The sequence below is a fragment of the Nansenia antarctica genome (genome assembly GCF_963989245.1).
Source record: "Nansenia antarctica genome assembly, chromosome: 7".
NCBI lineage: Eukaryota > Metazoa > Chordata > Actinopteri > Argentiniformes > Microstomatidae > Nansenia > Nansenia antarctica.
This window is the reverse complement of record NC_137677.1, coordinates 39,723,949-39,751,448: the sequence shown is the minus strand read 5'-3', so window position 1 is coordinate 39,751,448 and position 27,500 is coordinate 39,723,949. Positions and strand designations below refer to the sequence as shown.

At 47.6% G+C, this 27,500-nt stretch overlaps 1 protein-coding gene across 1 annotated transcript in view; it reads right to left on the bottom strand.

Annotated features, from left to right (window-relative positions):
• hecw2a (HECT, C2 and WW domain containing E3 ubiquitin protein ligase 2a) overlaps window positions 1-27,500 on the bottom strand; it is a gene marked incomplete at both ends in the record, with an annotated part of 57,114 nt that overhangs the window by 14,480 nt on the left and 15,134 nt on the right. The window contains 10 exons of the mRNA XM_080536747.1: window positions 2,433-2,535; window positions 11,961-12,095; window positions 12,458-12,643; window positions 13,075-13,199; window positions 14,320-14,426; window positions 14,535-14,685; window positions 21,854-21,946; window positions 22,230-22,563; window positions 23,242-23,571; window positions 23,632-24,215. Of these exons, the coding sequence (XP_080392873.1) occupies window positions 2,433-2,535; window positions 11,961-12,095; window positions 12,458-12,643; window positions 13,075-13,199; window positions 14,320-14,426; window positions 14,535-14,685; window positions 21,854-21,946; window positions 22,230-22,563; window positions 23,242-23,571; window positions 23,632-24,215 (2,148 nt within the window). The remainder of the gene's footprint in view (window positions 1-2,432; window positions 2,536-11,960; window positions 12,096-12,457; window positions 12,644-13,074; window positions 13,200-14,319; window positions 14,427-14,534; window positions 14,686-21,853; window positions 21,947-22,229; window positions 22,564-23,241; window positions 23,572-23,631; window positions 24,216-27,500) is intronic.

Sequence of the window (27,500 nt, the reverse complement as noted above, 5' to 3'; positions counted from 1 at the left end):
ATCTCCCTCCCCCCTCTCTTCCATCTCCCTCCCCCCTCTCGTCCATCTCCCTCCCCCCTCTATTCCATCTTCCTCCCTCCCTCTCTTCCATCTCCCTCCCTCCCTCTCTTCCATCTCCCTCCCCCCTCTCTTCCATCTCCCTCCCTCCCTCCCTCCCTCTCTTCCATCTCCCTCCCTCCCTCTCTTCCATCTCCCTCCCTCCCTCTCTTCCATCTCCCTCCCCCCTCTCTTCCATCTCCCTCCCCCCTCTCTTCCATCTCCCTCCTCCCTCTCGTCCATCTCCCTCCCCCCTCTATTCCATCTTCCTCCCTCCCTCTCTTCCATCTCCCTCCCCCCTCTCCCTCTCTTCCATCTCCCTCCCTCTCTTCCATCTCCCTCCCTCTCTTCCATCTCCCCCCCTCTCCCTCTCTTCCATCTCCCCCCTCTCTTCCATCTCCCTCCCTCTCCCTCTCTTCCATCTCCCTCCCTCCCTCTCTTCCACCTCCCCCCTCCCTCTCTTCCATCTCCCTCCCTCTCCCTCTCTTCCATCTCCCTCCCTCCCTCCCTTCCATCTCCCTCCCCCCTCTCTTCCATCTCCCTCCCTCCCTCTCTTCCATCTCCCCCCCTCTCCCTCTCTTCCATCTCCCCCTCCCCCTCTCTTCCATCTGCCTCTCTTCCATCTCCCCCCTCTCCCTCTTCCTTCTCCCCCCCTCTCCCTCTCTTCCATCTCCCCCCTCTCCCTCTCTTCCATCTCCCCCCCTCTCCCTCTCTTCCATCTCCCTCCCTCTCTTCCATCTCCCCCCTCCCCCTCTCTTCCATCTTCCTCCCTGCCTCTCTTCCATCTCCCCCCTCCCCCTCTCTTCCATCTTCCTCCCTGCCTCTCCTCCATCTCCCCCCTCTCCCTCTTCCTTCTCCCCCCCTCTCCCTCTCTTCCATCTCCCCCCTCTCCCTCTCTTCCATCTCCCCCCCTCTCCCTCTCTTCCATCTCCCTCCCTCTCTTCCATCTCCCCCCTCCCCCTCTCTTCCATCTTCCTCCCTCCCTCTCTTCCATCTCCCCCCTCTCCCTCTTCCTTCTCCCCCCTTTCATCTCCCCCCCTCTCCCTCTCTTCCATCTCCCTCCCTCCCTCTCTTCCATCTCCTTCCCTCCCTGTCTTCCATCTCCCCCCTCTCCCCCTCTTCCATCTCCCTCCCTCCCTCTCTTCCATCTTCCTCCCTCCCTCTCGTCCATCTCCCCCCCTTTCCCTCTCTTCCATCTCCCCCCCTCTCCCTCTCTTCCATCTCCCTCCCTCCCTCTCTTCCATCTCCCTCCCCCCTCTCTTCCATCTCCCTCCCCCCTCTCTTCCATCTCCCTCCCCCTCTCGTCCATCTCCCTCCCCCCTCTATTCCATCTTCCTCCCTCCCTCTCTTCCATCTCCCTCCCCCCTCTCCCTCTCTTCCATCTCCCTCCCTCTCTTTCATCTCCCTCCCTCTCTTCCATCTCCCCCCCTCCCCCTCTCTTCCATCTCCCCCCCTCTCCCTCTCTTCCATCTCCCCCCTCTCTTCCATCTCCCTCCCTCTCCCTCTCTTCCATCTCCCTCCCTCCCTCTCTTCCATCTCCCTCCCCCCTCTCTTCCATCTCCCTCCCCCTCTCGTCCATCTCCCTCCCCCCTCTATTCCATCTTCCTCCCTCCCTCTCTTCCATCTCCCTCCCCCCTCTCCCTCTCTTCCATCTCCCTCCCTCTCTTTCATCTCCCTCCCTCTCTTCCATCTCCCCCCCTCCCCCTCTCTTCCATCTCCCCCCCTCTCCCTCTCTTCCATCTCCCCCCTCTCTTCCATCTCCCTCCCTCTCCCTCTCTTCCATCTCCCTCCCTTCCTCTCTTCCACCTCCCCCCTCCCTCTCTTCCATCTCCCCGACTCTCCCTCTCTTCCATCTCCTTCCCTCCCTTCCATCTCCCTCCCCCCTCTCTTCCATCTCCCTCCCTCCCTCTCTTCCATCTCCCCCCCTCTCCCTCTCTTCCATCTCCCCCCTCCCCCTCTCTTCCATCTTCCTCCCTGTCTCTCTTCCATCTCCCCCCTCTCCCTCTTCCTTCTCCCCCCCTTTCCCTCTCTTCCATCTCCCTCCCTCCCTCTCTTCCATCTCCCCCCTCTCACTCTCTTCCATCTCCCCCCTCCCCCTCTCTTCCATCTTCCTCCCTCCATCTCTTCCATCTCCCTCCCTCTCCCTTTCTTCCATCTCTCCCCCTCTCCCTCTTCCATCTCCCCCCCTCTCCCTCTCTTCCATCTCCCCCCTCACCCTCTTCCTTCTCCCCCCCTTTCCCTCTCTTCCATCTCCCCCCCCCTCCCTCTCTTCCATCTTCCTCCCTCCCTCTCTTCCATCTCCCAATCTCTCCTCTCTTCCATCTCCTAAACTATTGTTGTACAGGTATATGTGTAGTACGTGTGTGTGTGTGTGTGTGTGTGTGTGTGTTACTCACCCACAGGGACCAGGTCCTGGTACTGGTTCCTACTGGAGCCACTGAAGGTGCTGGAGGGGCGGGGCATGACCGGGGGGGTGGGGTGGCGGGTTTCGTCCACCACCTGCAACACAAGCTGAAATATATGTAGGTACAGTGGAGCTGGTCTCAGACCTGCAGTTAGTATCACACCTGTAGTTAGTATCAGACCTGTCGACCAGTAGACCAGCTAAGATCACTAGTAGGTGGTATAGACTGATCTTTCAGCTGATCTCAGACCTGTAATCTGCCGTGCAAAGGCAAAGGGCAGTAACTTCGTAAATGAGTTATTGTAATTTTTGGAACATTAAAGATCAGCTTTATCATGTGGACAAATATCTTGAGTAAATCTTTTGGGTTTTTTGGTGAAAATAGTGGGTTGTCTTTGCCGTAACTTCCAGATCCCTAGGGAAACGCAAGGCAGAATCCGGTAACATCAGTTACCGTTCTTTGTTTTAATTTCGATGCACTCTGGAATGCTCAAATCCAGTTACAGTACTGTCGCTGCGCATCTAAGTTAAGTGACTGTTTGCCATGCTGAAGTTACGGTCTGTCGTCAAAGCATTTCTGACACACATACACACAAACACACACACACACACACACACACACACACACACACACAAACACACACAACAGTGGCTTGAATAAAGTGTTAAGAAAATGTATTGCAGTGGTTGTTTTTACTTAAGTTTATTAGGATCCTCATTACTGTTGCCACTGTGTGTATGCGTGTGTGTGTGTGTGTGTGTGTGTGTGTGTGTGCGAGTGCGTGTGTGTACGAGTGCGTGTGAGCGTGCATGTGCATGTGTGCGTGTGTGTGTGTGTGTGTGTGTGTGTGTGTGTGCCTGTGTATACTACTATGTGGGGACTGAGGTCTGACAGCACAACCACGGTGTGGGGACTCGAAATCGGTGTGGGGACCCAAAACGGGTCCCCACACCGATTTTCATTGAATTTGGTAGAAAAAGTGTTGCTGATATGTCTAGTGCAAATATTTCTATGTTTTAAATTTTGACCCACACTGCTACATAAGTCTGAAAAGAGTGCTTAATCAGTGTTTAGAGTGCGCCCCTGGTGGCGAAATCGGCATTTTTTACTATTTTTTTCACGGAAATGGCAGAAATTTTAACACACATTTAACACTCCTGCAGCCAATCATATGAGCTTCCTGTCGGTCACGTGCACTTTGCATCAAGCACAAGCCTCAGCTGCGGAGCACACTTCGTTTCGCGTTGTGCCGTTGGAGAATAATACAAGATTGTGCGCGAGTGTGCGCGCGAGACGAGTGTGTGCGCGCGACGCGAGAGTTTTTGCAGGGTGAAACGCTAGCAAATATACTGGCTGAGTGTTCTGACAGAGAACGCTGGTTAACATTGGTCTTATTATTGTGACTAGAAAGTGTGTGACTATAATTCCATGGTGTAAATAGCAGTGGCGGCTGGTTTTTGGGTGGGGCACAGGTTATGGCACTTGTTTTTATTACCTTTCCATGTTTTACAAAGCAAATTCCTTGTATGTGTGAACGTACTTGGCAATACACTTTTCTGATTCTGATTCTGATGGGGGCATGCTTTTAAAATCTGTACCTATTACAGTATTTCCATAATTTCCTAATTCATATTTCTCCATATTTTAATAACGCAGGGTATTTGCAACATAGCAATTACCAGGAAGTGAATTAAGATATAAGATAATATGGGACCTTTATTGTTAAAACTATACTGAGCACAGTTCCCTCTCGAAAAGGTTATACACCTCGTTCCAAATTATTATGCAAATTATATTTTTATCTGATTTTCCTAAATAGTTGATGCAAATGACAATCAGTATAATTTTCAAGTCATCAACCGTTAGAGTATAATTCAAATGTTATTGAACAAACCTCCCAATGATAACAGTATTTTTTTTATTTATAAAAAACTCAAAATGCACTGTTCCAAATTATTATGCACAACAGAGTTTCAAAACATTTTATAGGTTGTAAAGAACAAACAATTGTGATGAATTTAGGAGGTCATATTAGGAGGTCATATTTACTGAAATCAAAAGCTATTTCAAACAAAAACATCTTACAGTTTTTCTCAATTGCTTTGGTGCATTTCTCTGATCAGAATTGAAATTCTCATAACTGTTAGTTCAACCTCCACAACATTTAGTCATTTGTGCACATCATAGTAGCAGTTTCTCATTCCTTCAAACAAATTGCAAATGCTTTTGGACATGCATCAATTGCTGTCATACAATTCTCTGCTGTTTTATAACATTATCATTTGCTTATGTCATGTCAGTCAAAATGAACTATACTTTTGGATGCTTAATAGTCATTCCCTATAAAACTAATAGTCCTAATTTCTTTGCTTGAGTCATTACATCCAAAAATGTTGAACAAGTTGTCAAAATCTGTCAAGCAAATTGTATACATTTCTTTATCATTTTTCCTGAAAATGTCTCCCAAATTGAACAATTTCTCTCTGTTATTGTTCACTACAGTAATATGGGTTAAAGCCGTATATCTCATGTTTACTGTACATTACTGTAATTTTACTCTGCACCACATAGACAAGACAAGGCAAGACAACCTTGCAGAGGTGGAAAAGGGCCCCTTTTTACTCCACAACAAGAGGAAGCCATTTGTGCAATGGTGATTGCAAACAATGCCATAAGGTTGAGAGAGATACAAAGCGCTGTTATAGAGGATGACAATATCTTTGGGAATATTGAATCCGTTTCAATCGCTACAATTGACTGCTCAGGAGAAATGAAATGCGCATGAAACAATTGTACAATGTGCCATTTGAACGGAACAGCGACAGAGTGAAGGAGATCCGTCACCAGTATGTACAGGTAAAACATTTATGTGTTCTATGCATACTCTAATGTCCAGTGCTGTAAACTGGTTACTTTGTGTAGTGCCATGCAGTACACTTACATGACAATTCATACTGTACAATATGTTGTCCAAAATGAGTTTTTTTCTCTCTCTCTCTATTCTGGGATAAAGTGTGTACTGGAGCTGGAGGCCAGGGAACCGCTGCACACATTCATATACGTTGATGAGGCGTTAATCTGGCAAAAGGTAGAAGGCGTGGCAGAAATCACATTGGACAGAGAGCAACCATTGATGTCCCAGGCCAACGAGGAGGGAATATTACAATGTGTGCAGCCGTCTCAGAAAACGGCGTCCTCACCCATATACCCTGCCTTGGTCCACACAACACAACATCTGCTGACTTTTTTAGACACTCTTTACAGGGACATAATCCCTGAGAATGAGAGGGGTCTAAATGGAGACCATCTGAACAAGTATGTTGTTGTATGGGATAATGTGCGTTTTCACCACTCAGATCTGGTCAGACAGTGGTTTGCAGCACATGAAAGGATGCTGGTGGAATATCTCCCTCCCTACTCCCCATTCCTGAATCCAATAGAGGAGTTTTTCTCTGCCTGGAGGTGGAAGGTATATGACCGGCATCCACATACCCAAATGGCCTTGCTAGCAGAGGGTGGATTCGCCACTCAGGGAGATACTTTCCTCGCTGCATTACCAGGGATGATATTCGCTGTGATGTCGATGAAAATATGTGGCCAGACAGACAGGAACGTCTGGATGTCAATGAATGATTTACAGTATGTTGGATGTTCCAATTCAGTTCCAATATGTACTGCAATATTGTTTACAGTTGTGCACAGCTCTAGCCAAAGGGTGTTTCTTATGTTTGTGGTAAACAAGTTTGTATTTTTCTTTTGCACAATGCTGTGAACAAATTAGAATTGCAAAGAGCATATGCAGTAAAAATGTGAAACATAACTATTCAGCGTCTTGTACTCATTTACCTCACTAAATACAGTAATGTGTAACCCACTGTAGATTTCAAATGGCTGTGCAAATAGTGTATAGTACTGTCTTGAGCATTTTCAGGTAGTGTCACCAAGATCTGACTTTTTTGCATTGGAAAACACTTACAGAGTGAACTGTCATAATGAAAACATGACAAAGCCATTTGACTATCTTGTTCATAAACAATGGTGTCAGGACTTTTCATTTTGATGACACTGACACTTTCATTGACATGAATACTTGCTTTTGAGGAATGAACTATCCATTTTGAGCAAGTGACACGCTTTTGCAGGTTAACACCTAGGTTTTGCAGTTTGTACTAATTGTTCTGAGAAATGCACTAACTGTTGTGCAAATGTTAATAGTGATGTGAGAAATGCACCAAAGCGACTGAGAAAAACTGTAACAGGTCAAGTTACATGTTAACATAGGACCCCTTCTTTGATATCACCTTCACAATTCTTGCATCCATTGAACTTGTGAGTTTTTGGACAGTTTCTGCTTGAATTTCTTTGCAGGATGCCAGAATAGCCTCCCAGAGCTGCTGTTTTGATGTGAACTGCCTCCCACCCTCATATATATTTTTGCTTGAGGATGCTCCAAAGGTTCTCAATAGGGTTGAGGTCAGGGGAAGATGGGGGCCGCACCATGAGTTTCTCTCCTTTTATGCCTATAGCAGCCAATGACACAGAGGTATTCTGGTGATGTCTCCCCTCCCCCGCCCCAACCTGCAGCTGACCTGGCTGTGACCTTTCAGAGGGCCAAGCAGTATGGCACCAATTCAGTCTGAGAAACAGACCAACAGAAATCTGCAGCAGTAGTTTTATTAACAGTAGACTGATTTTATTTTAAGTTTATATCATTCTAATAACATACTATTGTGATGTTTTTTTTTTTTTAAATCTGTATTTCCTGTTTTTTCACTGTTAAAATATATTGAGCATATAATTGAGCGCTGTTTGGTGATACATTGGGCTAGAGACTAAAGTTCAGGAGGTCGGCAATGTTAAATGAACGGCTGAGGCCTGAGTGTGCTGCTAGCTGTGGAAGGTGCTGTGTGGGGGAGGGGGAGGCGAATAGTGAGTGACTAAATTGAGCGCTGTTTGGTGATACATTGGGCTAGAGACTTGAAATCACTTTTGGCTGAAAGCCTGATGGTGTGTGTCTTTTTCTGTTCCCCTGGCTACATAGGAAGTGTCCCAAAAGTGAGCCTAAAGTTCAGGAGGTCGGCAATGTTAAATGAACGGCTGAGGCCTGAGTGTATTAGTAATAAGTACTATATTTGTAATTTTAAGGAGAGTTCTGTAAATGCGTTAATGTAGTATACCAAAACTGTGTATTAAAAATGACAACATTCTCAATCATGCAAGCCATATAATGGTTTAAATTATAAAAACATTTAAAACTGTTGTTTTATCTTTAAATAATTACAAAACATAAAGGGATTAAGCAGTTCTACATTTATGAATAATAATTATTCATCTTGTTCCAGAAAACCAGTTATTCCCGTGTGCATTGAATGCAGCAGTAGCTTTGGGGAAAGTTTGGAGGTGCAGGTGGTTAATTGATGTCTCCCCTCCCCCGCCCCAACCTGCAGCTGACCTGGCTGTGACCTTTCAGAGGGCCAAGCAGTATGGAACCAATTCAGTCTGAGAAACAGACCAACAGAAATCTGCAGCAGTAGTTTTATTAACAGTAGACTGATTTTATTTTAAGTTTATATCATTCTAATAACATACTATTGTGATTTATTTTATTTTTTAAAATCTGTATTTCCTGTTTTTTCACTGTTAAAATATATTGAGCATATAATTGAGTGCTGTTTGGTGATACATTGGGCTAGAGACTTGAAATCACTTTTGGCTGAAAGCTGGCATCCCACTGATGGTGTGTGTCTTTTTCTGTTCCCCTGGCTACATAGGAAGTGTCCCAAAATTGAGCCTAAAGTTCAGGAGGTCGCCAATGTTAAACGGCTGAGTGGGGAGGGGTAGTGAGTGACTAAATTGAGTGCTGTTTGGTGATACATTGGGCTAGAGACCTGAAATCACTTTTGGCTGAAAGCTGGCATCCCACTGATGGTGTGTGTCTTTTTCTGTTCCCCTGGCTACATAGGAAGTGTCCCAAAAGTGAGCCTAAAGTTCAGGAGGTCGGCAATGTAATGTCAATGGAGGCCTATCCCCAATAAGTTAAACCCTGTTTGGCCATACAATGGACTAGAGACTTGAAAACAATTTTGTCTGAAAGCTGGCATCCCACTGATGGTGTGTGTCTTTTTCTGTTCCCCTGGCTACATAGGAAGTGTCCCAAACGTGAGCCTAAAGTTCAGGAGGTCGGCAATGTTAAATGAACAGCAGAGGCCTGTGTGTTGCTATCTGTGGAAGGTGCTGTGTGGGGGAGGGGGAGGCGAATAGTGATTGGTTCTCAGTTAACAAGCAGGCCCAGGAATGCACAAAATGCATCCATTTTCCAAAAGCTACTGGCTTAATATGCTCCATCACAGTTTGATGACTTTTCAGGGTTTGACTTTTACAAAGGATATTGTATGTATTTATTTTAACCCTTTTAAGAGTATTGTCATATATGGTGAGATTACAATTATATGAACTCCAACTGCAAGTATCACAGTGCTAAAGTTAACAAAAAGCATATCATAAACATTCTGGTTATTTTATTTTAGTAAAAAAATCGCTCTCTGCATGGCTGACATGGTGGGAGAGAAGCTAAGAGAAATTCTCGATTATGGACATGAGTGCGCCAGCACGGCACGGGTCCCACCGTGAGCCGGTCATGAAGGAAGGTTAATTGAACAGAGCGAGGCAGATTTCAGCAGAACAGAAACTTAACTGTGTGGGGGAGGGGTGCAAATCAGTGCTCTGTCTGCATAGTGCACAACTAAATTGAGCGCTGTTTGGTGATACATTGGGCTAGAGACTTGAAATCACTTTTGGCTGAAAGCTGGCATCCCACTGATGGCGTGTGTCTTTTTCTGTTCACCTGGCTACATAGGAAGTGTCCCAAACGTGAGCCTAAAGTTCAGGAGGTCGGCAATGTAATGTCAATGGAGGCCTATCCCCAATAAGTTAAACCCTGTTTGGCCATACAATGGACTAGAGACTTGAAAACAATTTTGTCTGAAAGCTGGCATCCCACTGATGGTGTGTGTGTTTTTCTGTTCCCCTGGCTACATAGGAAGTGTCCCAAAAGTGAGCCTAAAGTTCAGGAGGTCGGCAATGTTAAATGAACAGCAGAGGCCTGTGTGTTGCTGTCTGTGGAAGGTGCTGTGTGGGGGAGGGGGAGGCGAATAGTGATTGGTTCTCAGTTAACTAGCAGGCCCAGGAATGCACAAAATGCATCCATTTTCCAAAAGCTACTGGCTTAATATGCTCCATCACAGTTTGATGACTTTTCAGGGTTTGACTTTTACAAAGGATATTGTATGTATTTATTTTAACCCTTTTAAGAGTATTGTCATATATGGTGAGATTACAATTATATGAACTCCAACTGCAAGTCTCACAGTGCTAAAGTTAACAAAAAGCATATCATAAACATTCTGGTTATTTTATTTTAGTAAAAAAATCGCTCTCTGCATGGCTGACATGGTGGGAGAGAAGCTAAGAGAAATTCTCGATTATGGACATGAGTGCGCCAGCACAGCACGGGTCCCACCGTGAGCCGGTCATGAAGGAAGGTTAATTGAACAGAGCGAGGCAGATTTCAGCAGAACAGAAACTTAACTGTGTGGGGGAGGGGTGCAAATCAGTGCTCTGTCTGCATAGTGCACAACTAAATTGAGCGCTGTTTGGTGATACATTGGGCTAGAGACTTGAAATCACTTTTGGCTGAAAGCTGGCATCCCATTGATGGCGTGTGTCTTTTTCTGTTCACCTGGCTACATAGGAAGTGTCCCAAAAGTGAGCCTAAAGTTCAGGAGGTCGGCAATGTAATGTCAATGGAGGCCTATCCCCAATAAGTTAAACCCTGTTTGGCCATACAATGGACTAGAGACTTGAAAACAATTTTGTCTGAAAGCTGGCATCCCACTGATGGTGTGTGTCTTTTTCTGTTCCCCTGGCTACATAGGAAGTGTCCCAAAAGTGAGCCTAAAGTTCAGGAGGTCGGCAATGTTAAATGAACAGCAGAGGCCTGTGTGTTGCTGTCTGTGGAAGGTGCTGTGTGGGGGAGGGGGAGGCGAATAGTGATTGGTTCTCAGTTAACTAGCAGGCCCAGGAATGCACAAAATGCATCCATTTTCCAAAAGCTACTGGCTTAATATGCTCCATCACAGTTTGATGACTTTTCAGGGTTTGACTTTTACAAAGGATATTGTATGTATTTATTTTAACCTTAAAGTTCAGGAGGTCGGCAATGTTAAATGAACGGCTGAGGCCTGAGTGTGCTGCTAGCTGTGGAAGGTGCTGTGTGGGGGAGGGGGAGGCGAATAGTGAGTGACTAAATTGAGCGCTGTTTGGTGATACATTGGGCTAGAGAGTATTGAGTTACATGCTAAGCTGTATCAGTGCTAACTAGAGTACTGAGTTACATGCTAAGCTGTATCAGTGCTAACTAGAGTACTGAGTTGCATGCTAAGCTGTATCAGTGCTAACTAGAGTACTGAGTTACATGCTAAGCTGTATCAGTGCTAACTAGAGTACTGAGTTACATGCTAAGCTGTATCAGTGCTAACTAGAGTACTGAGTTACATGCTAAGCTGTATCAGTGCTAACTAGAGTACTGAGTTACATGCTAAGCTGTATCAGTGCTAACTAGAGTATTGAGTTACATGCTAAGCTGTATCAGTGCTAACTAGAGTACTGAGTTACATGCTAAGCTGTATCAGTGCTAACTACTGTACTGAGTTATATGCTAAGCTGTATCAGTGCTAACTAGAGTACTGAGTTACATGCTAAGCTGTAACCCGAGTTAACAATAACTATACAATTATAGTGACAATAACAACAATAACAACAATAACATAGTGACAATAACTCACTATGTCAACCCGAGTGCGCTCCCGGGAGATTAAACAAACGCACCCAAAGTCTTCAAGGGTTCAGGGCTTGGATAAGGGCTCCATTTGGGATTCAACCAAAGTGTGTTAAGGTGTTCCCCAGAAAGATGGTAACATCTGAAAGTGTGTTAAGGTGTTCCCCAGAAAGATGGTAACATCTGAAAGTGTGTTATGGTGTCCCCAGAAAGATGGTAACATCTGAAAGTGTGTTATGGTGTCCCCAGAAAGATAGTAACATCTGAAAGTGTGTTATGGTGTCCCCAGAAAGATGGTAACATCTGAAAGTGTGTTATGGTGTCCCCGGAAAGATAGTAATATCTGAAAGTGTGTTATGGTGTCCCCAGAAAGATTGTAATATCTGAAAGTGTGTTATGGTGTCCCCAGAAAGATAGCAACCTGAGACTCCCCACATGGGTGGAAGAAGTCATGTCTTGAAAAAAGTATTGAATATTGCTAATTTGAAGTGAGATTCTGGTTCCTGAATTTTTTCTGATCATGCCTGATTTTTCTCAGTGCTGTACGGTGTCTAGAAAGGGGTGTCCCCACACGGGAGGTCCTAGTCTTATTGTCCCACAATGTAGCATAAACAAGTATGCGTGTGTATGTGTGTGTGTGTGTGTGTGTGTGTGTTTGTGTGTGTGTGTGTGTGGTCTCTCACCTCGCCGGCACTGTGGCTGCGTTGGCGGGTCAGGTGTTGGCGATGCGCCAGGAGGCCGGTGGAGCGAGCGCTCTGGAGAGGAAGACGAGGGTCGATGAAGGTTGTGGAGCGACAGTTGTGATCCACGAAGAAGGGCTGAGGAGAGACACACACACACACACAGCCAGACACACACATCGCTCAGATACCGATAGACATCATATGCACACATCTTATAGCATACACTTAGATATAGACATGTACATGCATTCGTTCTCACTCACACACACACACACACACACGCCACCACACCCACACACACCCACAACCACCCCCCCCCCCCCCCCCCCCCCACACACACACACACACACACATCCACCACACACACCCACACACCCCCCTCCTCACCCCCCCCCACATACAGACACATCCACCCACCCACACATACACCCCCCCCCCCCACACACACACACACAGACATCCACCCCCACCCCCCCCACACACACACACATCCAGACCTTGCCCGCCTGGTCGTGTTTCATCTCCCAGCCCCGGGGCAGCTCCAGCTGCTTGTTGGAGAACATGTTGAGGAAGGCCACCAGGTCGCGGTTGTGCTGGTAGCGCTCGAAGTGGTGGGCGTCCCTCCTCACCTTACTGATCATGTGCTTCAGACACGTGTTACTGGTAAACATACGGTAGGCACCCTGCAGGGAGACAGAGAGATGAGGTCATCAAAGAGGGACAGGTGTTACTGGTAAACATACGGTAGGCACTCTGCAGGAGAAAGAGGAGGGGGGGGGGGGGGGTGGAGTGATGAGGTCATCAAAGAGGGACAGGTGATACCGGTAAACATTCAGTAGGCTCTGGAAGGGGGGGGGGGGGGGGTGGTGGTCCATCATTCAATAGATTGACCTGCAGTGTTGGCGTGCAGCACTGATCTAGTAGTGGTGGGATAGAGCCTAGATCTGACGGTATGAGGATGGACTCACAGGGTTGGCGTGCAGCACTGATCTAGTAGTGGTGGGATAGAGCCTAGATCTGAAGGTATGAGGATGGACTCACAGGGTTGGCGTGCAGCACTGATCTAGTAGTGGTGGGATAGAGCCTAGATCTGACGGTATGAGGATGGACTCACGGGGTTGGCGTGCAGCACGGTGAAGAAGTCAGGGCTGCAGAGGAACTTGGCGCTGGGGGACTGGAGGAGGAGGGAGAGGCGGGACCGTGAGGAGGAGTGGCCTACCGCGGCGTCTCGACGGTACTCTACAACACAGGAGACACACAACCCCGCCACAGGCCTCCATTCAAACTGACATCCACAGGCCTCCATTTAAACTGACATCCACAGGCCTCCATTTAAACTGACATCCACAGGCCTCCATTTAAACTGACATCCACAGGCCTCCATTTAAACAGACATCCACAGGCCTCCATTCAAACTGACATCCACAGGCCTCAATTCAAACTGATATTCAGAGGCCTCCATTCAAACTGACATCCACAGGCCTCCATTCAAACTGACATCCATAGACTTTCATTCATACTGACATCCATAGACTTCCATTCATACTGATATCCATAGATTTCCATTCATACTGACATCCACAGGCCTCCATTCAAACTGACATCCACAGGTTTCCATTCAAACTAACATCCATAGGCTTTCATTCAAACTGACATCCATAGACTTTCATTCAAACTGACATCCATAGACTTTCATTCAAACTGACACAGACCGGATGCCGAGAGCAGGGGCCGGTTGCATAAAGATAGATTAAGACTGGTCTAAGCCTTAGACTAGTCTTATATTCTCAGGTTAGACCAGTCTAATTAAGACTGCCTGTTGCATAAAAAATAAGACTGACTTATTTTGAGGTTAGAAAGTTAGCCTCCTTCTTGATAAGTTTGATATAAGAGCTGTGTTGCTATGGGAACGAGTCAGGGCTAGTAGCTAGCTAACACTGTAACTCCAGCGCGGTAAACTACTTCACTGGTTAAAACTGCTAAGCAGTATACTTTTCTCCACATTATATTCCTCCAATATACATACGTTTTCAGCAGAAGAAAATTTAGTTTCTCTCATATCTTCTGCCGCTAGGTGTAGCTGTATCGGCCGCCATGTTTTTTTTTTCTTCTGTCAAGTGTCTTAGTTTACCTAGAATGCATTGTCTGACAGGCTATCTAAGTCAGTCTTACTTTAGTCACTCATAGGCTAGCTTTATGCAACAGGAACATTTTAGAGTCTATAGCAAGACTGACTTAAAGTGAGATCTAAGTCTAAGACTGGGTCTATCTTTATACAACCGGCCTCAGGAGCTACACATCTCGGGATTAACCAACCAGAAACAAGTGAAACAACACATGTAGATGAGCTCCAACGTACCAGGGATGGCCTGGGGGATCAGATCGTTGTCCGGGGGCTCCGGGGGGACGTCAGCTGACGTCTCCTCTGGCCTCTCACTGGTCATCGTCCTCCTGATACTCTGGTACCTGCGACAGGTAAAGGGGAGGGGAGGGGGCGTGAGTGTGTGTATGTGTGTGTGTGTGTGTGTGTGTGTGTGTGTATGTGTGCGCGTGTGTGTGTACAGGTGCTGGTACCTGCGGTTGAGCTGCTCCATCTGCTGTATGGAGTTGGAGCGTGTGAGGCCCTGGGGGGCAGGCGGCCCGGTAGGCCTCTGCCAGGTGGTGGTCCGGTTCACGTGGTCCACGAAGAAGATCCGCCCATGGCTGTCGATCCTGGCCTCCCAGTCTGAGGGACCACAACACAGCGGGGGTCAGGACCCAACGTCCAGGGGGGTATTCCATCAACATCACCAAAGGACAATCCAGGCTTTTTTTTATTTTTTTTATCAGTATTTTATTTAATTTTTCAATAAACACATTTCTTGACTTATACAACTTTTGTATAAAATGGTAACAATATCACCGAATAGGTCTTGCTGTCAACAAACAGAAATAATACAGAGAAAAGAACAAAATATAAAAATAAAAAATAAAATAAATAAAATAAAAAAGCACCCATAGATTACATTCATCACTCATCCAATTTGTCAACTTAAGTCTTACTACCGACTAGCAATATATCCCAAGTAGCCTCCCCATTTTGCTGTGTATTGTTCAGTTCTGTCCATAGAACTGAAGGACATTTGTTCGTATGCTGCCACCGTTGCCAACTCCATAAGCCATTCCTGGAAAGACGGCTCCCCTGCGTTCCTCCAGTGTCTCATAATAATTTGTTTTCCAACCATTATACTGGTCTGAATAAATTCTGCAGCTCCACATAGAGACGTCATTTGTGGATCACTGAGAACATACAGTCTCGGACAAAACTCAAGGTTGTCCTGGGTAATGTTTTGCACCCATTCGTGGATCTTTCGCCAGTAATTTTGAATCATAGGACATTCCCAAAGTAAGTGAACCAGGGTCCCTTCCGGCCTGCAACATTTCCAGCAATCAGCATTGTCCTTGAGCTTCAGCCTGAACATCCTGGAGGGGGTCCAGTAGAACCGGTTAAGAACCTTGAACTGGATCAATCTAATTTTAATGTCTCTCGATACTCTCTTAATGTTCTCACATATTTTGTCCCATTCTTTTTCTGTGAAATCAATTTTCAGATCAACTGACCAAGTTACCATCAATGCATAGGATACCTTAACCGTCTGTCGGAAAACCATTTTATAATAGATAGCCGCCTCATGTCCCATACTCATTATCTTTGTAATCTCAGACAGAAGAGTTGACTGTTGAGGTGCGATTCCTTTACCTAGAATACTGTCCAGCAAATGGCGGAGTTGCAAGTATTTCCAAAAATCATGTCTAGGTAACCCATATTCATTAACCAACTCCTCAAATGATTTCAGACCATCTCCCCCATATATGTATGTTAATGTTACAATTCCTTTTCTTACCCATTCCTTCCATATAAAGGAACACTTATTTATTTGCAATTTGGGGTTATTCCAAATACAAGATTCAGAGTTGAGATAGACATTTACTTTAAAGGACTTAGATATTTTCTTCCATACATTGTAGAGAATGGCTATTATAGGATGGGATCGTAATTCAAATGATAATTTGCTGGACATAGAATTTATAGGGGCAATAGGGGAAAGCAATTTTTGCTCAATCTCAAACCAAGGAGGGGCCCTTTCAGGTGGCAGTGTCCATTGAGCAATGTGTCTCAGGCAGTAGGCATAGTGAAACAATATTAGTTTAGGTAAACCCATACCACCCTTATTGATCGGGACTTGGAGCTTTTCCAACTTTATCCTAGCACGTTTACCATTCCATAGAAACGTTTAGCAAATGTGGTCAAACCTTTTGAAGTACACCTGGGGTATGGCAATTGGAAGGCATTGGAGCAGGTAATTCAATCTCGGGATACAGTTCATCTTCAGGACATTGATTTCCCCCCCATAATGATAGAAATAGTGTTGACCACCTTTCTGTATCTAAAGCAATTTTCTTAAAAAGAGGGTCGACATTTTTTAATATTATTTTGCTGGTTTAATGAGGAAAGAGGATACCTATGTATTTTATACCTTCCATAGGCCACTGAAAAGACCCTGCCTGGAATAAAGTCTTAGGGCAATACGAAGTTAGTGGAAGAGCCTCAGACTTAGACCAATTGACCTTGTACCCTGATAGCTTGGAGAAGGATTCGATGTTGTCTAAAAGTGCTGGGACAGATCTACCTGGCAAGCCATAATATGTCATCCGCATATAACATAAGCTTATGCGTGGACTCATTTATTCTAATTCCTTGAATATTTGGGTTGTTACAAATCATTACTGCAAGGGGTTCGAGGGTTAGACAGAAGAGACCCGGTGACAGTGCCGAGCCCTGCCGAGTGCCTCTACCAAGTGTAAATTAGAATGATATTACACCGTTTGTGTTCATCGCTGCCTCCGGGTCTTCATAAAGGATCTCAATCCATCTCAGAAATGTTTGGCCAAACCCAAAAGCCTTCAATATTTGAAACATGTATCTCCATTCTATCCTAGCAAACGCTTTTTATAGCGTCGAGCGAGATAGCCGCTGTTGGATTGTTAGAATTTCGCATAAACCACATAATATTTATAAGGCGACTCACATTATCAGAAGAATTTCTACGTCTAATAAAGCCCACTTGGTCCGGATGGATAAGTGACCCAAGTGTTTTATCTAATCTATTAGCAAGTATTTTAGATAGTAGTCGACAATCGACTGAGATCAAGCTTATCGGACGATAGCTTTTGCAATCAGTCGGATCCTTCTCTTTTTTCAATATAAGTGTAATAATTGCTTGATTTAGAGACTGAGGTAGCCTACCACTTTCAAATGCCTCCGTAAGCATCTTTTCAAACAATGGCAGGAGATCTTCAGCATATCATTTGAAAAATTCAGCTGTAAAGCCGTCATGGCCAGGCGATTTGCCTGCTGGTAGGGCCTTGATTGCTTCAATAATCTCCTGTGAACTAATAGGTGAATCTAACTCCTCTTGTTGTGCACCACTCAGTTTAGGGAGGTTCAAATTATCAAGGAAGGATGATGGTTCTCTCTTTGCCCTTGTCTCCGGTATCCAAACGTGTTCCAATCCTATGAGCGCGATCCATTTCGATTTCACCTGGGGGAGGGTTGATGTCCAGGGATGTTGAGATGAGTTTGTTCAGGAACGCAGTCATGTCGTTCTTTTCAGCTCCCTCTGGTATCCCAACGAATCTGTGGTTATTGCGTCTGGATCTATCTTCAGCGTCAGCTAGCCTGTCTGTTAGTTGTTGCAACACGTTGAAAAGCTTGCGTAAGGACGAAACACAGAAAGTGTTACGCACAAAAATATTCAGATTCATAACACAGTGCGTACGCACGTCCCACGCTGGTTTCCCTTTATAAATCACAATCAACTTGTCCCACCCTTTTAATGGCCATGGTGACCTCGAGTCACTGCGCAAGAAGTTAACAGCTCGTGTGGCGATGATGAGGCGACTGGTTGGCTCGGGCTGGGGCGCCGGCGCAAGGACCTTGCGCACGGCAGCCCTAGCCCTCGTTTATTCAACTAGTGAATACTGCGCCCCAGTATGGTGTCGCAGTGCCCACACCCGCCTCATCGACTCGCCTATAAAAGCCTTGCGCATTGTGACAGGATGCCTGCGTCCTACCCCCGTGGACAACCTTCCCATCCTAGCAAGCTTCCAGCCCGCAGGCCTCCGCCGCATGGGAGCCACAGCACGTCTCGCCTGCCGGGCCGTGGAGCTTAATAACCATCTGCTCCATGATAGGCTCACTATAACAGCGGAGCCCTCCCGGCGTCTCAAGTCGAGACACTGTGCCTGCCGCACAGGATCTCAGGCAGCAATGCAGAAATCTTAACATCAGTGCGGCAGGTTGGGCGGATTATATGTGGCGCGCGGAGTGGGAGGTAAACACCTCCAAACTCCGCGATCACATCCCAGTCGCCGGCCCTGAGCCCCCCGGCGTCGGGCGTTTCCGTTCATCAATGCACAGATGGGGCTTGGCCCCAAACGCGTCGTGCGAGTGTTGCGCAGAGGAACAAACCGCAGACCATGTTATCCTGGATTGCCCGGTGTACCACCCACCCAACGGGATGCATGGTCTGTCGGTATTAGATGACGAGACGATGACGTGGCTTCTGGAGGGGTGTCCAGAAATATAGCCCGGGTGAGCCCCTCAACAGGTCTCGGGGTGGTAAAAGGGTAGCCCCTCGGCCCCGAGCCTGGTGGAGTGGAGAGGAAAACAACTACCCATACGCCGAAGAAAATGGTCATCGATTTATTGATCCATACTGACATACTGTCATCACAACAACGAGTCTCTCCGTTGAGGACCGCACAAGTTTTCTCCCGACAAGTTTTTTTTGTTGCTTAGAAAGTGACGTACGCCTTCTTTTGCGCCTACGCAATGTTTCTAAACGAGGCCCCAGGAGAGGCCTGGTGGAGGGAGGGAGGGAGGGAGGGAGGGTGGAGGACGGGACTCAGGGTTATGGAGGACCAAGTCTGTAAAAATTAACAATAAATATATAGATAAATAAATGAATAAATAAATTAATGAATACACACAGTAATAAGGAAATACATTTATATATTTATTTATGCATTCATTCTTTGTTTTCCACATTTATTCTTTGTTTTCCACATTCTTTTCCACATTCATTCTTTCTTTTCCACATTCATTCTTTAATTCTTTCCCCGATTATCAGATCTACAAATATAGGGGCGTATCTTGCATGATGTCCACGCCCCTACGCATTTTCATTGGTTGATACCGCGCGTGACGTGGTGAAAGCAGCGACGCAGTCTTGTCTCAGTTATCACCACAGAAGGAAAGAGCGTCTATAGCCCCGTTCTCACACAGCCTCTTTCACCCTATAATTTCCATGGAATCCCAAACTATGTCGACATCCCAAGCTATTCCCGTGTTGTCCCCTTTCACACATGTCGGCAATGGTCTATACTAGTCCATCAGCACTGTATGGGAGAACTTGGTGATAACCACAATACCAGTTGACTCAATTAGACATATGCGCTGCAGGCTATGCGCGATGCAAGACAGCATTTGATAAGTAAAAGTAAGCTAGCTAAGTAAGTAATCTAGCTGACTGTGATTGGAAATGAAGTTCTATCCAGTTAGAATTATAGAAGATCTAGTTGTGTTTTCCTGCTGGTCTCGCTGCCTGGGTTTGAACAGACTTGTGGTGACTAAAAATGCCTATAAAAAATGCCTTTCCACCAAAGAACCGTATATACAGTATATGCCATAGGCCTATATATGCCATATATCATACCTCCACTATGATTCATACGCAGAGTTTGACTTTTACCCTTAGGACGGCACCAGAAAAAATGTCCAGCCTAACCACAGTCTAAAAACCGCTAAATCCACCAAAAATCAGCCCAAAAGCTATATTGTCAGAAAACCGCTAATTACAATTGGGCAGGTGCCCATCTCCTGCCCCCTAAACTGTATGTCTGTTGCCAATGATGTTTGTAAAATAAAATAAAAACCCTGCACATTGTAGGCTATGTAGCTATTAGGGTGTGTGTTTTAACTTCACATATTGTGTAACTTTCAGGCACTCCTGAAAGAATGAATGTGGAAAAGAAAGAATGAATGTGGAAAAGAACAAATGAATGTGGAAAAGAAAGAATGCGTAAAAGAACAAATAAATATATAAATGTATTTATAATTACATATATTTTTATGTATTTATTTCTTTATTACTGTGTGTATTCATTCATTTATTTATTCATTCATTTATTTATCTATATATTTATTGTTAATTTTGACAGCCTTGGTCCTCCATACAGGGTAACACACGGAACCGAATCAGCGGGACAGTACGATACTCATCACAGCTGCATTTGTGAGTTGTTTCATACCCTTCTGTTCCATTCCATCCTTCCCAATGAACCCCTTGCTCAACAGAATGCTACGCTCTTCCTTAGCACGCACGGAATGGGGAATGAGAAAAGGGTGTCGGATTGTTGATCATTCTGTTCCATGCGTTTTACAATGAGTCCCCGGTCCTCCGATTTCTACCTCCAGAAGCCTCCCCTGGTCTGGAGGCAGGCAGGGAGGAAGGGAGACGGGGAGGGAGGGAGGAAGGGAGGGAGGCAGGGGGGCAGGGAGACGGGGAGGAAGGGAGGAAGGGAGGGAGGCAGGGGGGCAGGGAGGGAGGGAGGAAGGGAGGGAGGCAGGGAGGCAGGGGGGCAGGGAGGCAGGGAGGAAGGGAGGGAGGCAGGGAGGCAGGGGGGCAGGGAGGCAGGGAGGAAGGGAGGGAGGCAGGGAGACGGGGAGGCAGGGAGACGGGGAGGGAGGGAGGGCAGGGAGGGAGGCAGGCAGGCAGGGAGGCAGGGAGACGGGGAGGGAGGGAGGGCAGGGAGGCAGGCAGGCATGGAGGCAGGGGGGCAGGGAGGGAGGGAGGGAAGGAGGGCAGGGAGGCAGGCAGGCATGGAGGCAGGGGGGCAGGGAGGCAGGGAGGGAGGCAGGGAGGCAGGGAGGGAGGCAGGGATGGAGGGAGGGAAGGAGACAGGGAGGCAGGGAGGGAAGGAGGGAGGCAGGGAGGGAAGTAGGGAGGCAGGGAGGCAGGGAGGCGTCGTATAGAAGGAGATTCCCACACTCCCTGCGGCTCCTCTGACAGTAGAGGTCATGATCATGATGTCATTCATAAATGTGAGTGATCGTCCGTTATTCCAACAATGCTGACGCGGCTGTTCTCTGGACCGGGGCTGCCAGAGGACACGAGTACACAGGAAGTGTTTTCAGAGAGCGCTGTCAGAAGAACAGACAGGCGGTGGATACAGCAGGGCTTTACTGAGCCTCCTGAGTAAACACTGAGATGGCCGTAGAGTAGACACACACACACACACGCGCGCACGGACACAAAAACACATACACACACACACACACACACACGCACACACGTGCGCACGCACACAAAAACACATACACACACACACACACACGCACACACGTGCGCACGCACACAAAAACACACACACACACACACGTGCGCACGCACACAAAAACACACACACACACACACACACAGACACACACAGACGCAGAGACGCAGAGACGCTTGCGATCACACACACACATACACACACAAAAACACACACACACACACAAACACACACACACACACACACACACAAACACACACACACACACACACACATAAACACACACACACACACACACAAACACACACACACACACACACACACACACACACACACACTCAAACACTCAAACACTCAAACACTCCCAAATAAACCCATAAACACAGCACACAGAGTCTTGTATAAAGCAGCAGCACTATGTCAATACAAAGAAAACAAAAACAGTCTAATTCACCTCCAGCGACTTCCTTCCTTCCTTCCTTCCTGCATGCAGACACAAACACACACACACTCACTAGGTGGGAGGGGCTCGTCCACACGCTGGTATCTGTGGATGTCATGGCGCACGGAGGGGAGCGACCGGACGGAGTGGCCATTCACCTGGGCATCTGGACACACACACACACACACACACACACACACACACACCAGAACACACACACACCAGAGCAGGGCTTTAAGGTCTTCTACAGCCCCAGCGGAGGCTGGTGGAGGTAGAAATCGGAGGACGGGCTCATTGTAAAACAGGTGAGACGGAATGAGGAACGGGTTTCAAACGAACAAGCCTGTCCTCCGGTTTCTGTCGTTCTACTAGGTCATTTCTAAATGAAGACCAGATAAATATAGAATTGTGAAATAAAGCCTAATAAAATATTCATCGGGTTTCTTTACCGTCCTCTCCATCGGTCTCCGTGGCAACCTGGTCGGAATCCACAGAGCCCGCACACGCCTGCTGTCCCCCCCCTGGTGGTCTTGGCTCCTCCCTCTCTACGTCCTGGGCCACGCCCCCCGAGGCCTGCATGCTCCGCCTCCGCTCACTGGCGGTCTCCTCCGATGGCTGCTCCACCGCCTGCTCATTGGCCGCCGGGACGTCTCTTTCGACCTCATTGGTTGTGGCCGGCCCGCCCCCCGCGCCGTCTACCTCCTGACTGGTCGGCGGGGTGTCCGTGACGGTCGCGTTTCCCCCCCCGGGGTTGATAGCAGTCTCCGCCTCCTCCTCCTCCTCCTAAACCGGCCCGCAACATCAGGTCACAGAGAGAAGAGTCTGGCGTTCTGCTTCATTTACACACATGATTCAACTCCTTTCTGCGGTTCAACCGGGCTCTTCCTTAACACTAGACACAGGGTCAAATGACCGTAGTCTTTACAATGGGAAGCTCCTATTTACACACAACGACCACTAGTTGGCTTCTTGTAAATTAGCCTGCCCTCCTACACAGACAAACTGCAAAATAGCTTTATACTAACTTATCCTGAAAATGTAAGGATACTGGAGGTAGAACACACATATCTAGGAAAAGTCATGAAAGGAGGGTCCTGAAATTTGATCGAGTGCAAAGATATAAAAAAGATGTTACTCACAGGGTTAAATGACCCCACCCATGGCTGTTCTAGTGTTAAGTGTTCCCTATGTGACGGCAGCTGGTGAAACCGGGAACAAGTCCACAACCGACCATAATGTTCAGACTTTCATTCAGCAAAAATGTAAATAAATGTCAACGTTGTTGAAAATCAATGACCAATTTATTGAAATCCTTCAGAATAAAAGTCTGAACATTTTCATTGGTTGCCGACTTCCCGGTTTCACCAGGTGCCATCACACACGTCTACCCTGATGTGCCGATCCTAAGTAATCTCTTACCACAGCGGCGGACGTCACGACAGGACAGTCTCTGGCGGCGACAGTGGCGGATGCCGTGATGGGACAGCTGTCTGAGGAGGAGACCACTGTCTGAGGGGCCGTCGCCATGGAGCAAGTGTCGATCTCCGACGTCAAGTCTTCCCCCGCCCCCTCCTCCTCCTGCCCCGCCTCCGGGCCCTCGGGCGGGGCGTTCTGGGACAGGGCCTGGGAGAAGGGAACCTCCTCCACCTCGGAGAACACGTCCGGCTCCGAGGCGTCCTCCGGGTCCAGACCCAGGTCCAGACCCAGGTCTAACTCTGCAGCCACGTCTGACTCTGTCCCCCCGTCCTCACCCAACCCCCGCCGCCCCGTCACCCCCACCTCCCCCTCCCCCTCCTCCTCCTCCACCTCCCCCAGCTGCAGCCTCAGCCTTAGCGCCAGCCCCCGCCGTGCCGCCGCCGAGGGGTCCAGGGCGGGGGCGGGGGGGGTCGGCTCGGGGTCCTGCTGGAGCTCAGGGAAGGGGTCCTCCTCCTCCTCGTCCTCCTCCTCGTCCTCCTCTGGCTCCCCGTTGAGCAGCAGGGGGGACCCCGGGACCGGGGTGACGTCGTAGGGCGCGGAGCGCTCGTCGTCCTCGTCCGAGTCGATGTGCAGCATGGCGCTGAGGCGCGTGTGCGTGGGGAAGGAGGAGCGCAGCATGGGCGAGGCAGCACCCAGCGGTCTCTCCCCGGGCCCCTTGGGAGCCTCGATGGCGTCCAGACCCTCGCTGAGGGACCGCTGTAGCACCATGCGCCCAGCGGACGCCCGCCTCTCCCTGGCCCCGCCCTCCGCCCCCCTGCCGTGTTCCTTGTCCCCGAGGTAGCCCGTGGCTCCGCCCTCCCAGGCGCTCTGGGAGGAGCCGTGGGAGCCATGGGAGCCCGTGGGGGAGAGGGCGACCGAGACCACCCCCGGGAGAGGGTGGGGGAGGTCCTCGTCATCTGACGGCGTTCCAGGAGCTCCGTTCAGAGAGGAGACGCCGATGACAGAGTCAGGAGACGCCCCTGAGAGAGGAGGAGAGGGAGGAGGAAAATAAACAGAACAAACAGAATAGAACAAAGTTTCTAGTTTTATCTAGTTCTATCTAAGTTCTATCTGGTTCTAGTTATATCTAAGTTCTATCTAGTTCTAGGTCTATCTAAGTTCTACCTAAGTTCTATCTAAGTTCTATCTAGTTCTAGTTCTATCTAAGTTCTATCTAGTTCTAGTTCTATTTCTATCTAGTTCTAGTTCTATATAGTTAGTTCTATATAGTTCTAGTTATATCTAAGTTCTATCTAGTTCTAGTTCTATTTCTATCTAGTTCTAGTTCTATATAGTTAGTTCTATATAGTTCTAGTTATATCTAAGTTATATCTAGTTCTAGTTCTGTTTCTATCTAGTTCTAGTTCTATATAGTTAGTTATATCTAGTTATATCTAGTTCTATGTAAGATCTATCTAAGTTCTATCTAGTTCTAGTTCTATCTAGTTCTATCTAAGATCTATCTAAGTTGATGAATGAATGAATGAATGAATGAATGAATGAATGAATGGTCTTTATTGTCATTGCTATAGTACAGGTACCAAACAACGACATTTAGGAGGGGTAGCTCCCCTGGTGTTAGGAAATAAAAAAAATAAAAAAAAAATAAATTAAAAAAAACACAAGAAGGGAAGGAGCTGGTTTACATAAATAAAGGCTATGTACACTATCCACTATACTATACTGTACAGATAGACGACTAGGGTTGTCATATTGCACATAGTGTTATTGCACATTCATTTAAAGTGTCGCAGTTTGCAGGCTTGAAATGTACATATTTGTGCCTCAGCACTACACCTGATTTTTTCAGTCCAGCAGCTGCCATCAATCCGTCCAGACTGTCCAGGGCCCAGAACCTAGGTCTTTGCTGTGTTCAGGGCCTGGATGGCCCTGGGGTAGAAGCTGTTCTTCAGTCTGTTTGTCCTTGCGGCCATGGTCCTGTACCGCCTTTTCGAGGGCAGCCGGGTAAAGTGTTCGTACCCAGGGTGGGTTGGGTCTCTGGAGATCTTGGAGGCCTTCCTGAGACAGCGTGTGTTGTACAGCTCTTCCAGAGAGGGGAGGGGGGCGCCGGTGATCTTCTGGGCTGTTCTCACGACTCTCTGTAGCGCATTTCTCTCCGCGGTTGTGCAGCTGGAGAACCAGTTGCAGATGCCGTAGGTGAGGATGCTCTCCACTGCGCCGCGGTAGAAGGTCACCAGTATCTCCTGCTTGCTGTGTTCCTTCCTGAGGACTCTCAGGATGTAGAGCCGCTGTTGTGCCTTCTTGATGGTGGCTGTTGTGTTGTCCTTCCAGGACAGGTCATCCTGCATGTGCACCCCCAGGAATCGGAGGGTTGAGACTCTCTCCACGCTCTCTCCGTCGATGAGCAGGGGCTGGATCTCGGACTTTTTCCTCCTGAAGTCCACGATGATTTCCTGGGTCTTTGACTTGTTCAGCAGCAGGTTGTTAACCTTGCACAGCTTGCTCAGTTGCTCTACCTCATCCCTGTACGCCGCCTCGTCCCCCCCCGAGATGCAGCCCACCACGGTGGTGTCGTCTGCAAACTTTACGATGGAGTTGCTGGGGTGGACGGGGGTGAAGTCGTAGGTGTAGAGGTTGTAGAGGATGGGGCTTAGCACGCAGCCCTGGGGGGACCCAGTGCTGAGTCTGAGGGCTGTGGAGGTGTGGGGGCCCACCCGCACCCTCTGGGGGCGGTCGGTCAGGAAGTCCTTGATCCATGCACATATAGAGTGTGATAGACCCAGGTCTAGTAGTTTGGTCACTAGCCTGTCTGGAAGGATGGTGTTGAAGGCGGAGCTGAAGTCCACAAAGAGCAGTCTCGCGTAGCTGTTTCCCCTCTCCAGGTGGGATAGAGTGGCGTGGAGAGTCGTCTATCTAGTTCTAGTTCTATCTAAGATCTATCTAAGTTCTGTCTAGTTCTATATAAGTTCTATCTAAGTTCTGTCTAGTTCTAGTTCTATCTAAGTTCTATCTAAGTTCTGTCTAAATTCTATCTAGTTCTATCTCTATCTAGTTCTAGCTAGTCCTAGTTCTATCTAGTTCTATCTAAGTTCTATCTAAGTTATATCTAGTTCTAGCTAGTTCTAGTTCTATCTAGTTCTAGTTTTATCTAAGTTATATCTAGTTCTAGCTAGTTCTAGTTCTATCTAGTGCTAGTTTTATCTAAGTTCTATCTAGTTCTAGTTTTATCTAAGTTCTATCTAGTTCTAGTTCTATCTAGTTCCAGTTTTATCTAAGTTCTATCTAGTTCCAGTTTTATCTAAGTTCTATCTAGTTCTAGTTCTATCTAGTTCTAGTTTTATCTAAGTTCTATCTAGTTCTAGTTTTATCTAAGTATTATCTAGTTAAAGTTCTTCCTTGCCAGTATTTGTGTATGACAGTATGGAGTTGTGTATGACAGGCTACTACGTCCTGTCCAGCTGTCTGCTCATATGACAGCCTGCTACATCCTGTCTGTCCAGCTGTCTGCTACGTCCTGTCTGTCCAGCTGTCTGCTACGTCCTGTCTGTCCAGCTGTCTGCTACGTCCTGTCTGTCCAGCTGTCTGCTACGTCCTGTCTGTCCAGCTGTCTGCTACGTCCTGTCTGTCCATCTGTCTGCTACGTCCTGTCTGTCCATCTGTCTGCTACATCCTGTCTGTCTGCTACGTCCTGTCTGTCCATCTGTCTGCTACATCCTGTCTGTCCAGCTGTCTGCTACGTCCTGTCTGTCCAGCTGTCTGCTACGTCCTGTCTGTCCAGCTGTCTGCTACGTCCTGTCTGTCCAGCTGTCTGCTACGTCCTGTCTGTCCAGCTGTCTGCTACGTCCTGTCTGTCCAGCTGTCTGCTACGTCCTGTCTGTCCAGCTGTCTGCTACATCCTGTCTGTCCAGCTGTCTGCTACGTCCTGTCTGTCCATCTGTCTGCTACATCCTGTCTGTCCATCTGTCTGCTACATCCTGTCTGTCCATCTGTCTGCTACGTCCTGTCTGTCCAGCTGTCTGCTACGTCCTGTCTGTCCAGCTGTCTGCTACGTCCTGTCTGTCCAGCTGTCTGCTACATCCTGTCTGTCCAGCTGCCTGCTACGTCCTGTCTGTCCAGCTGTCTGCTACGTCCTGTCTGTCCATCTGTCTGTCTGCTACGTCCTGTCTGTCCAGCTGTCTGCTACGTCCTGTCTGTCCAGCTGTCTGCTACATCCTGTCCAGCTGCCTGCTACGTCCTGTCTGTCCATCTGTCTGTCTGCTACATCCTGTCTGTCCAGCTGTCTGCTACATCCTGTCTGTCCAGCT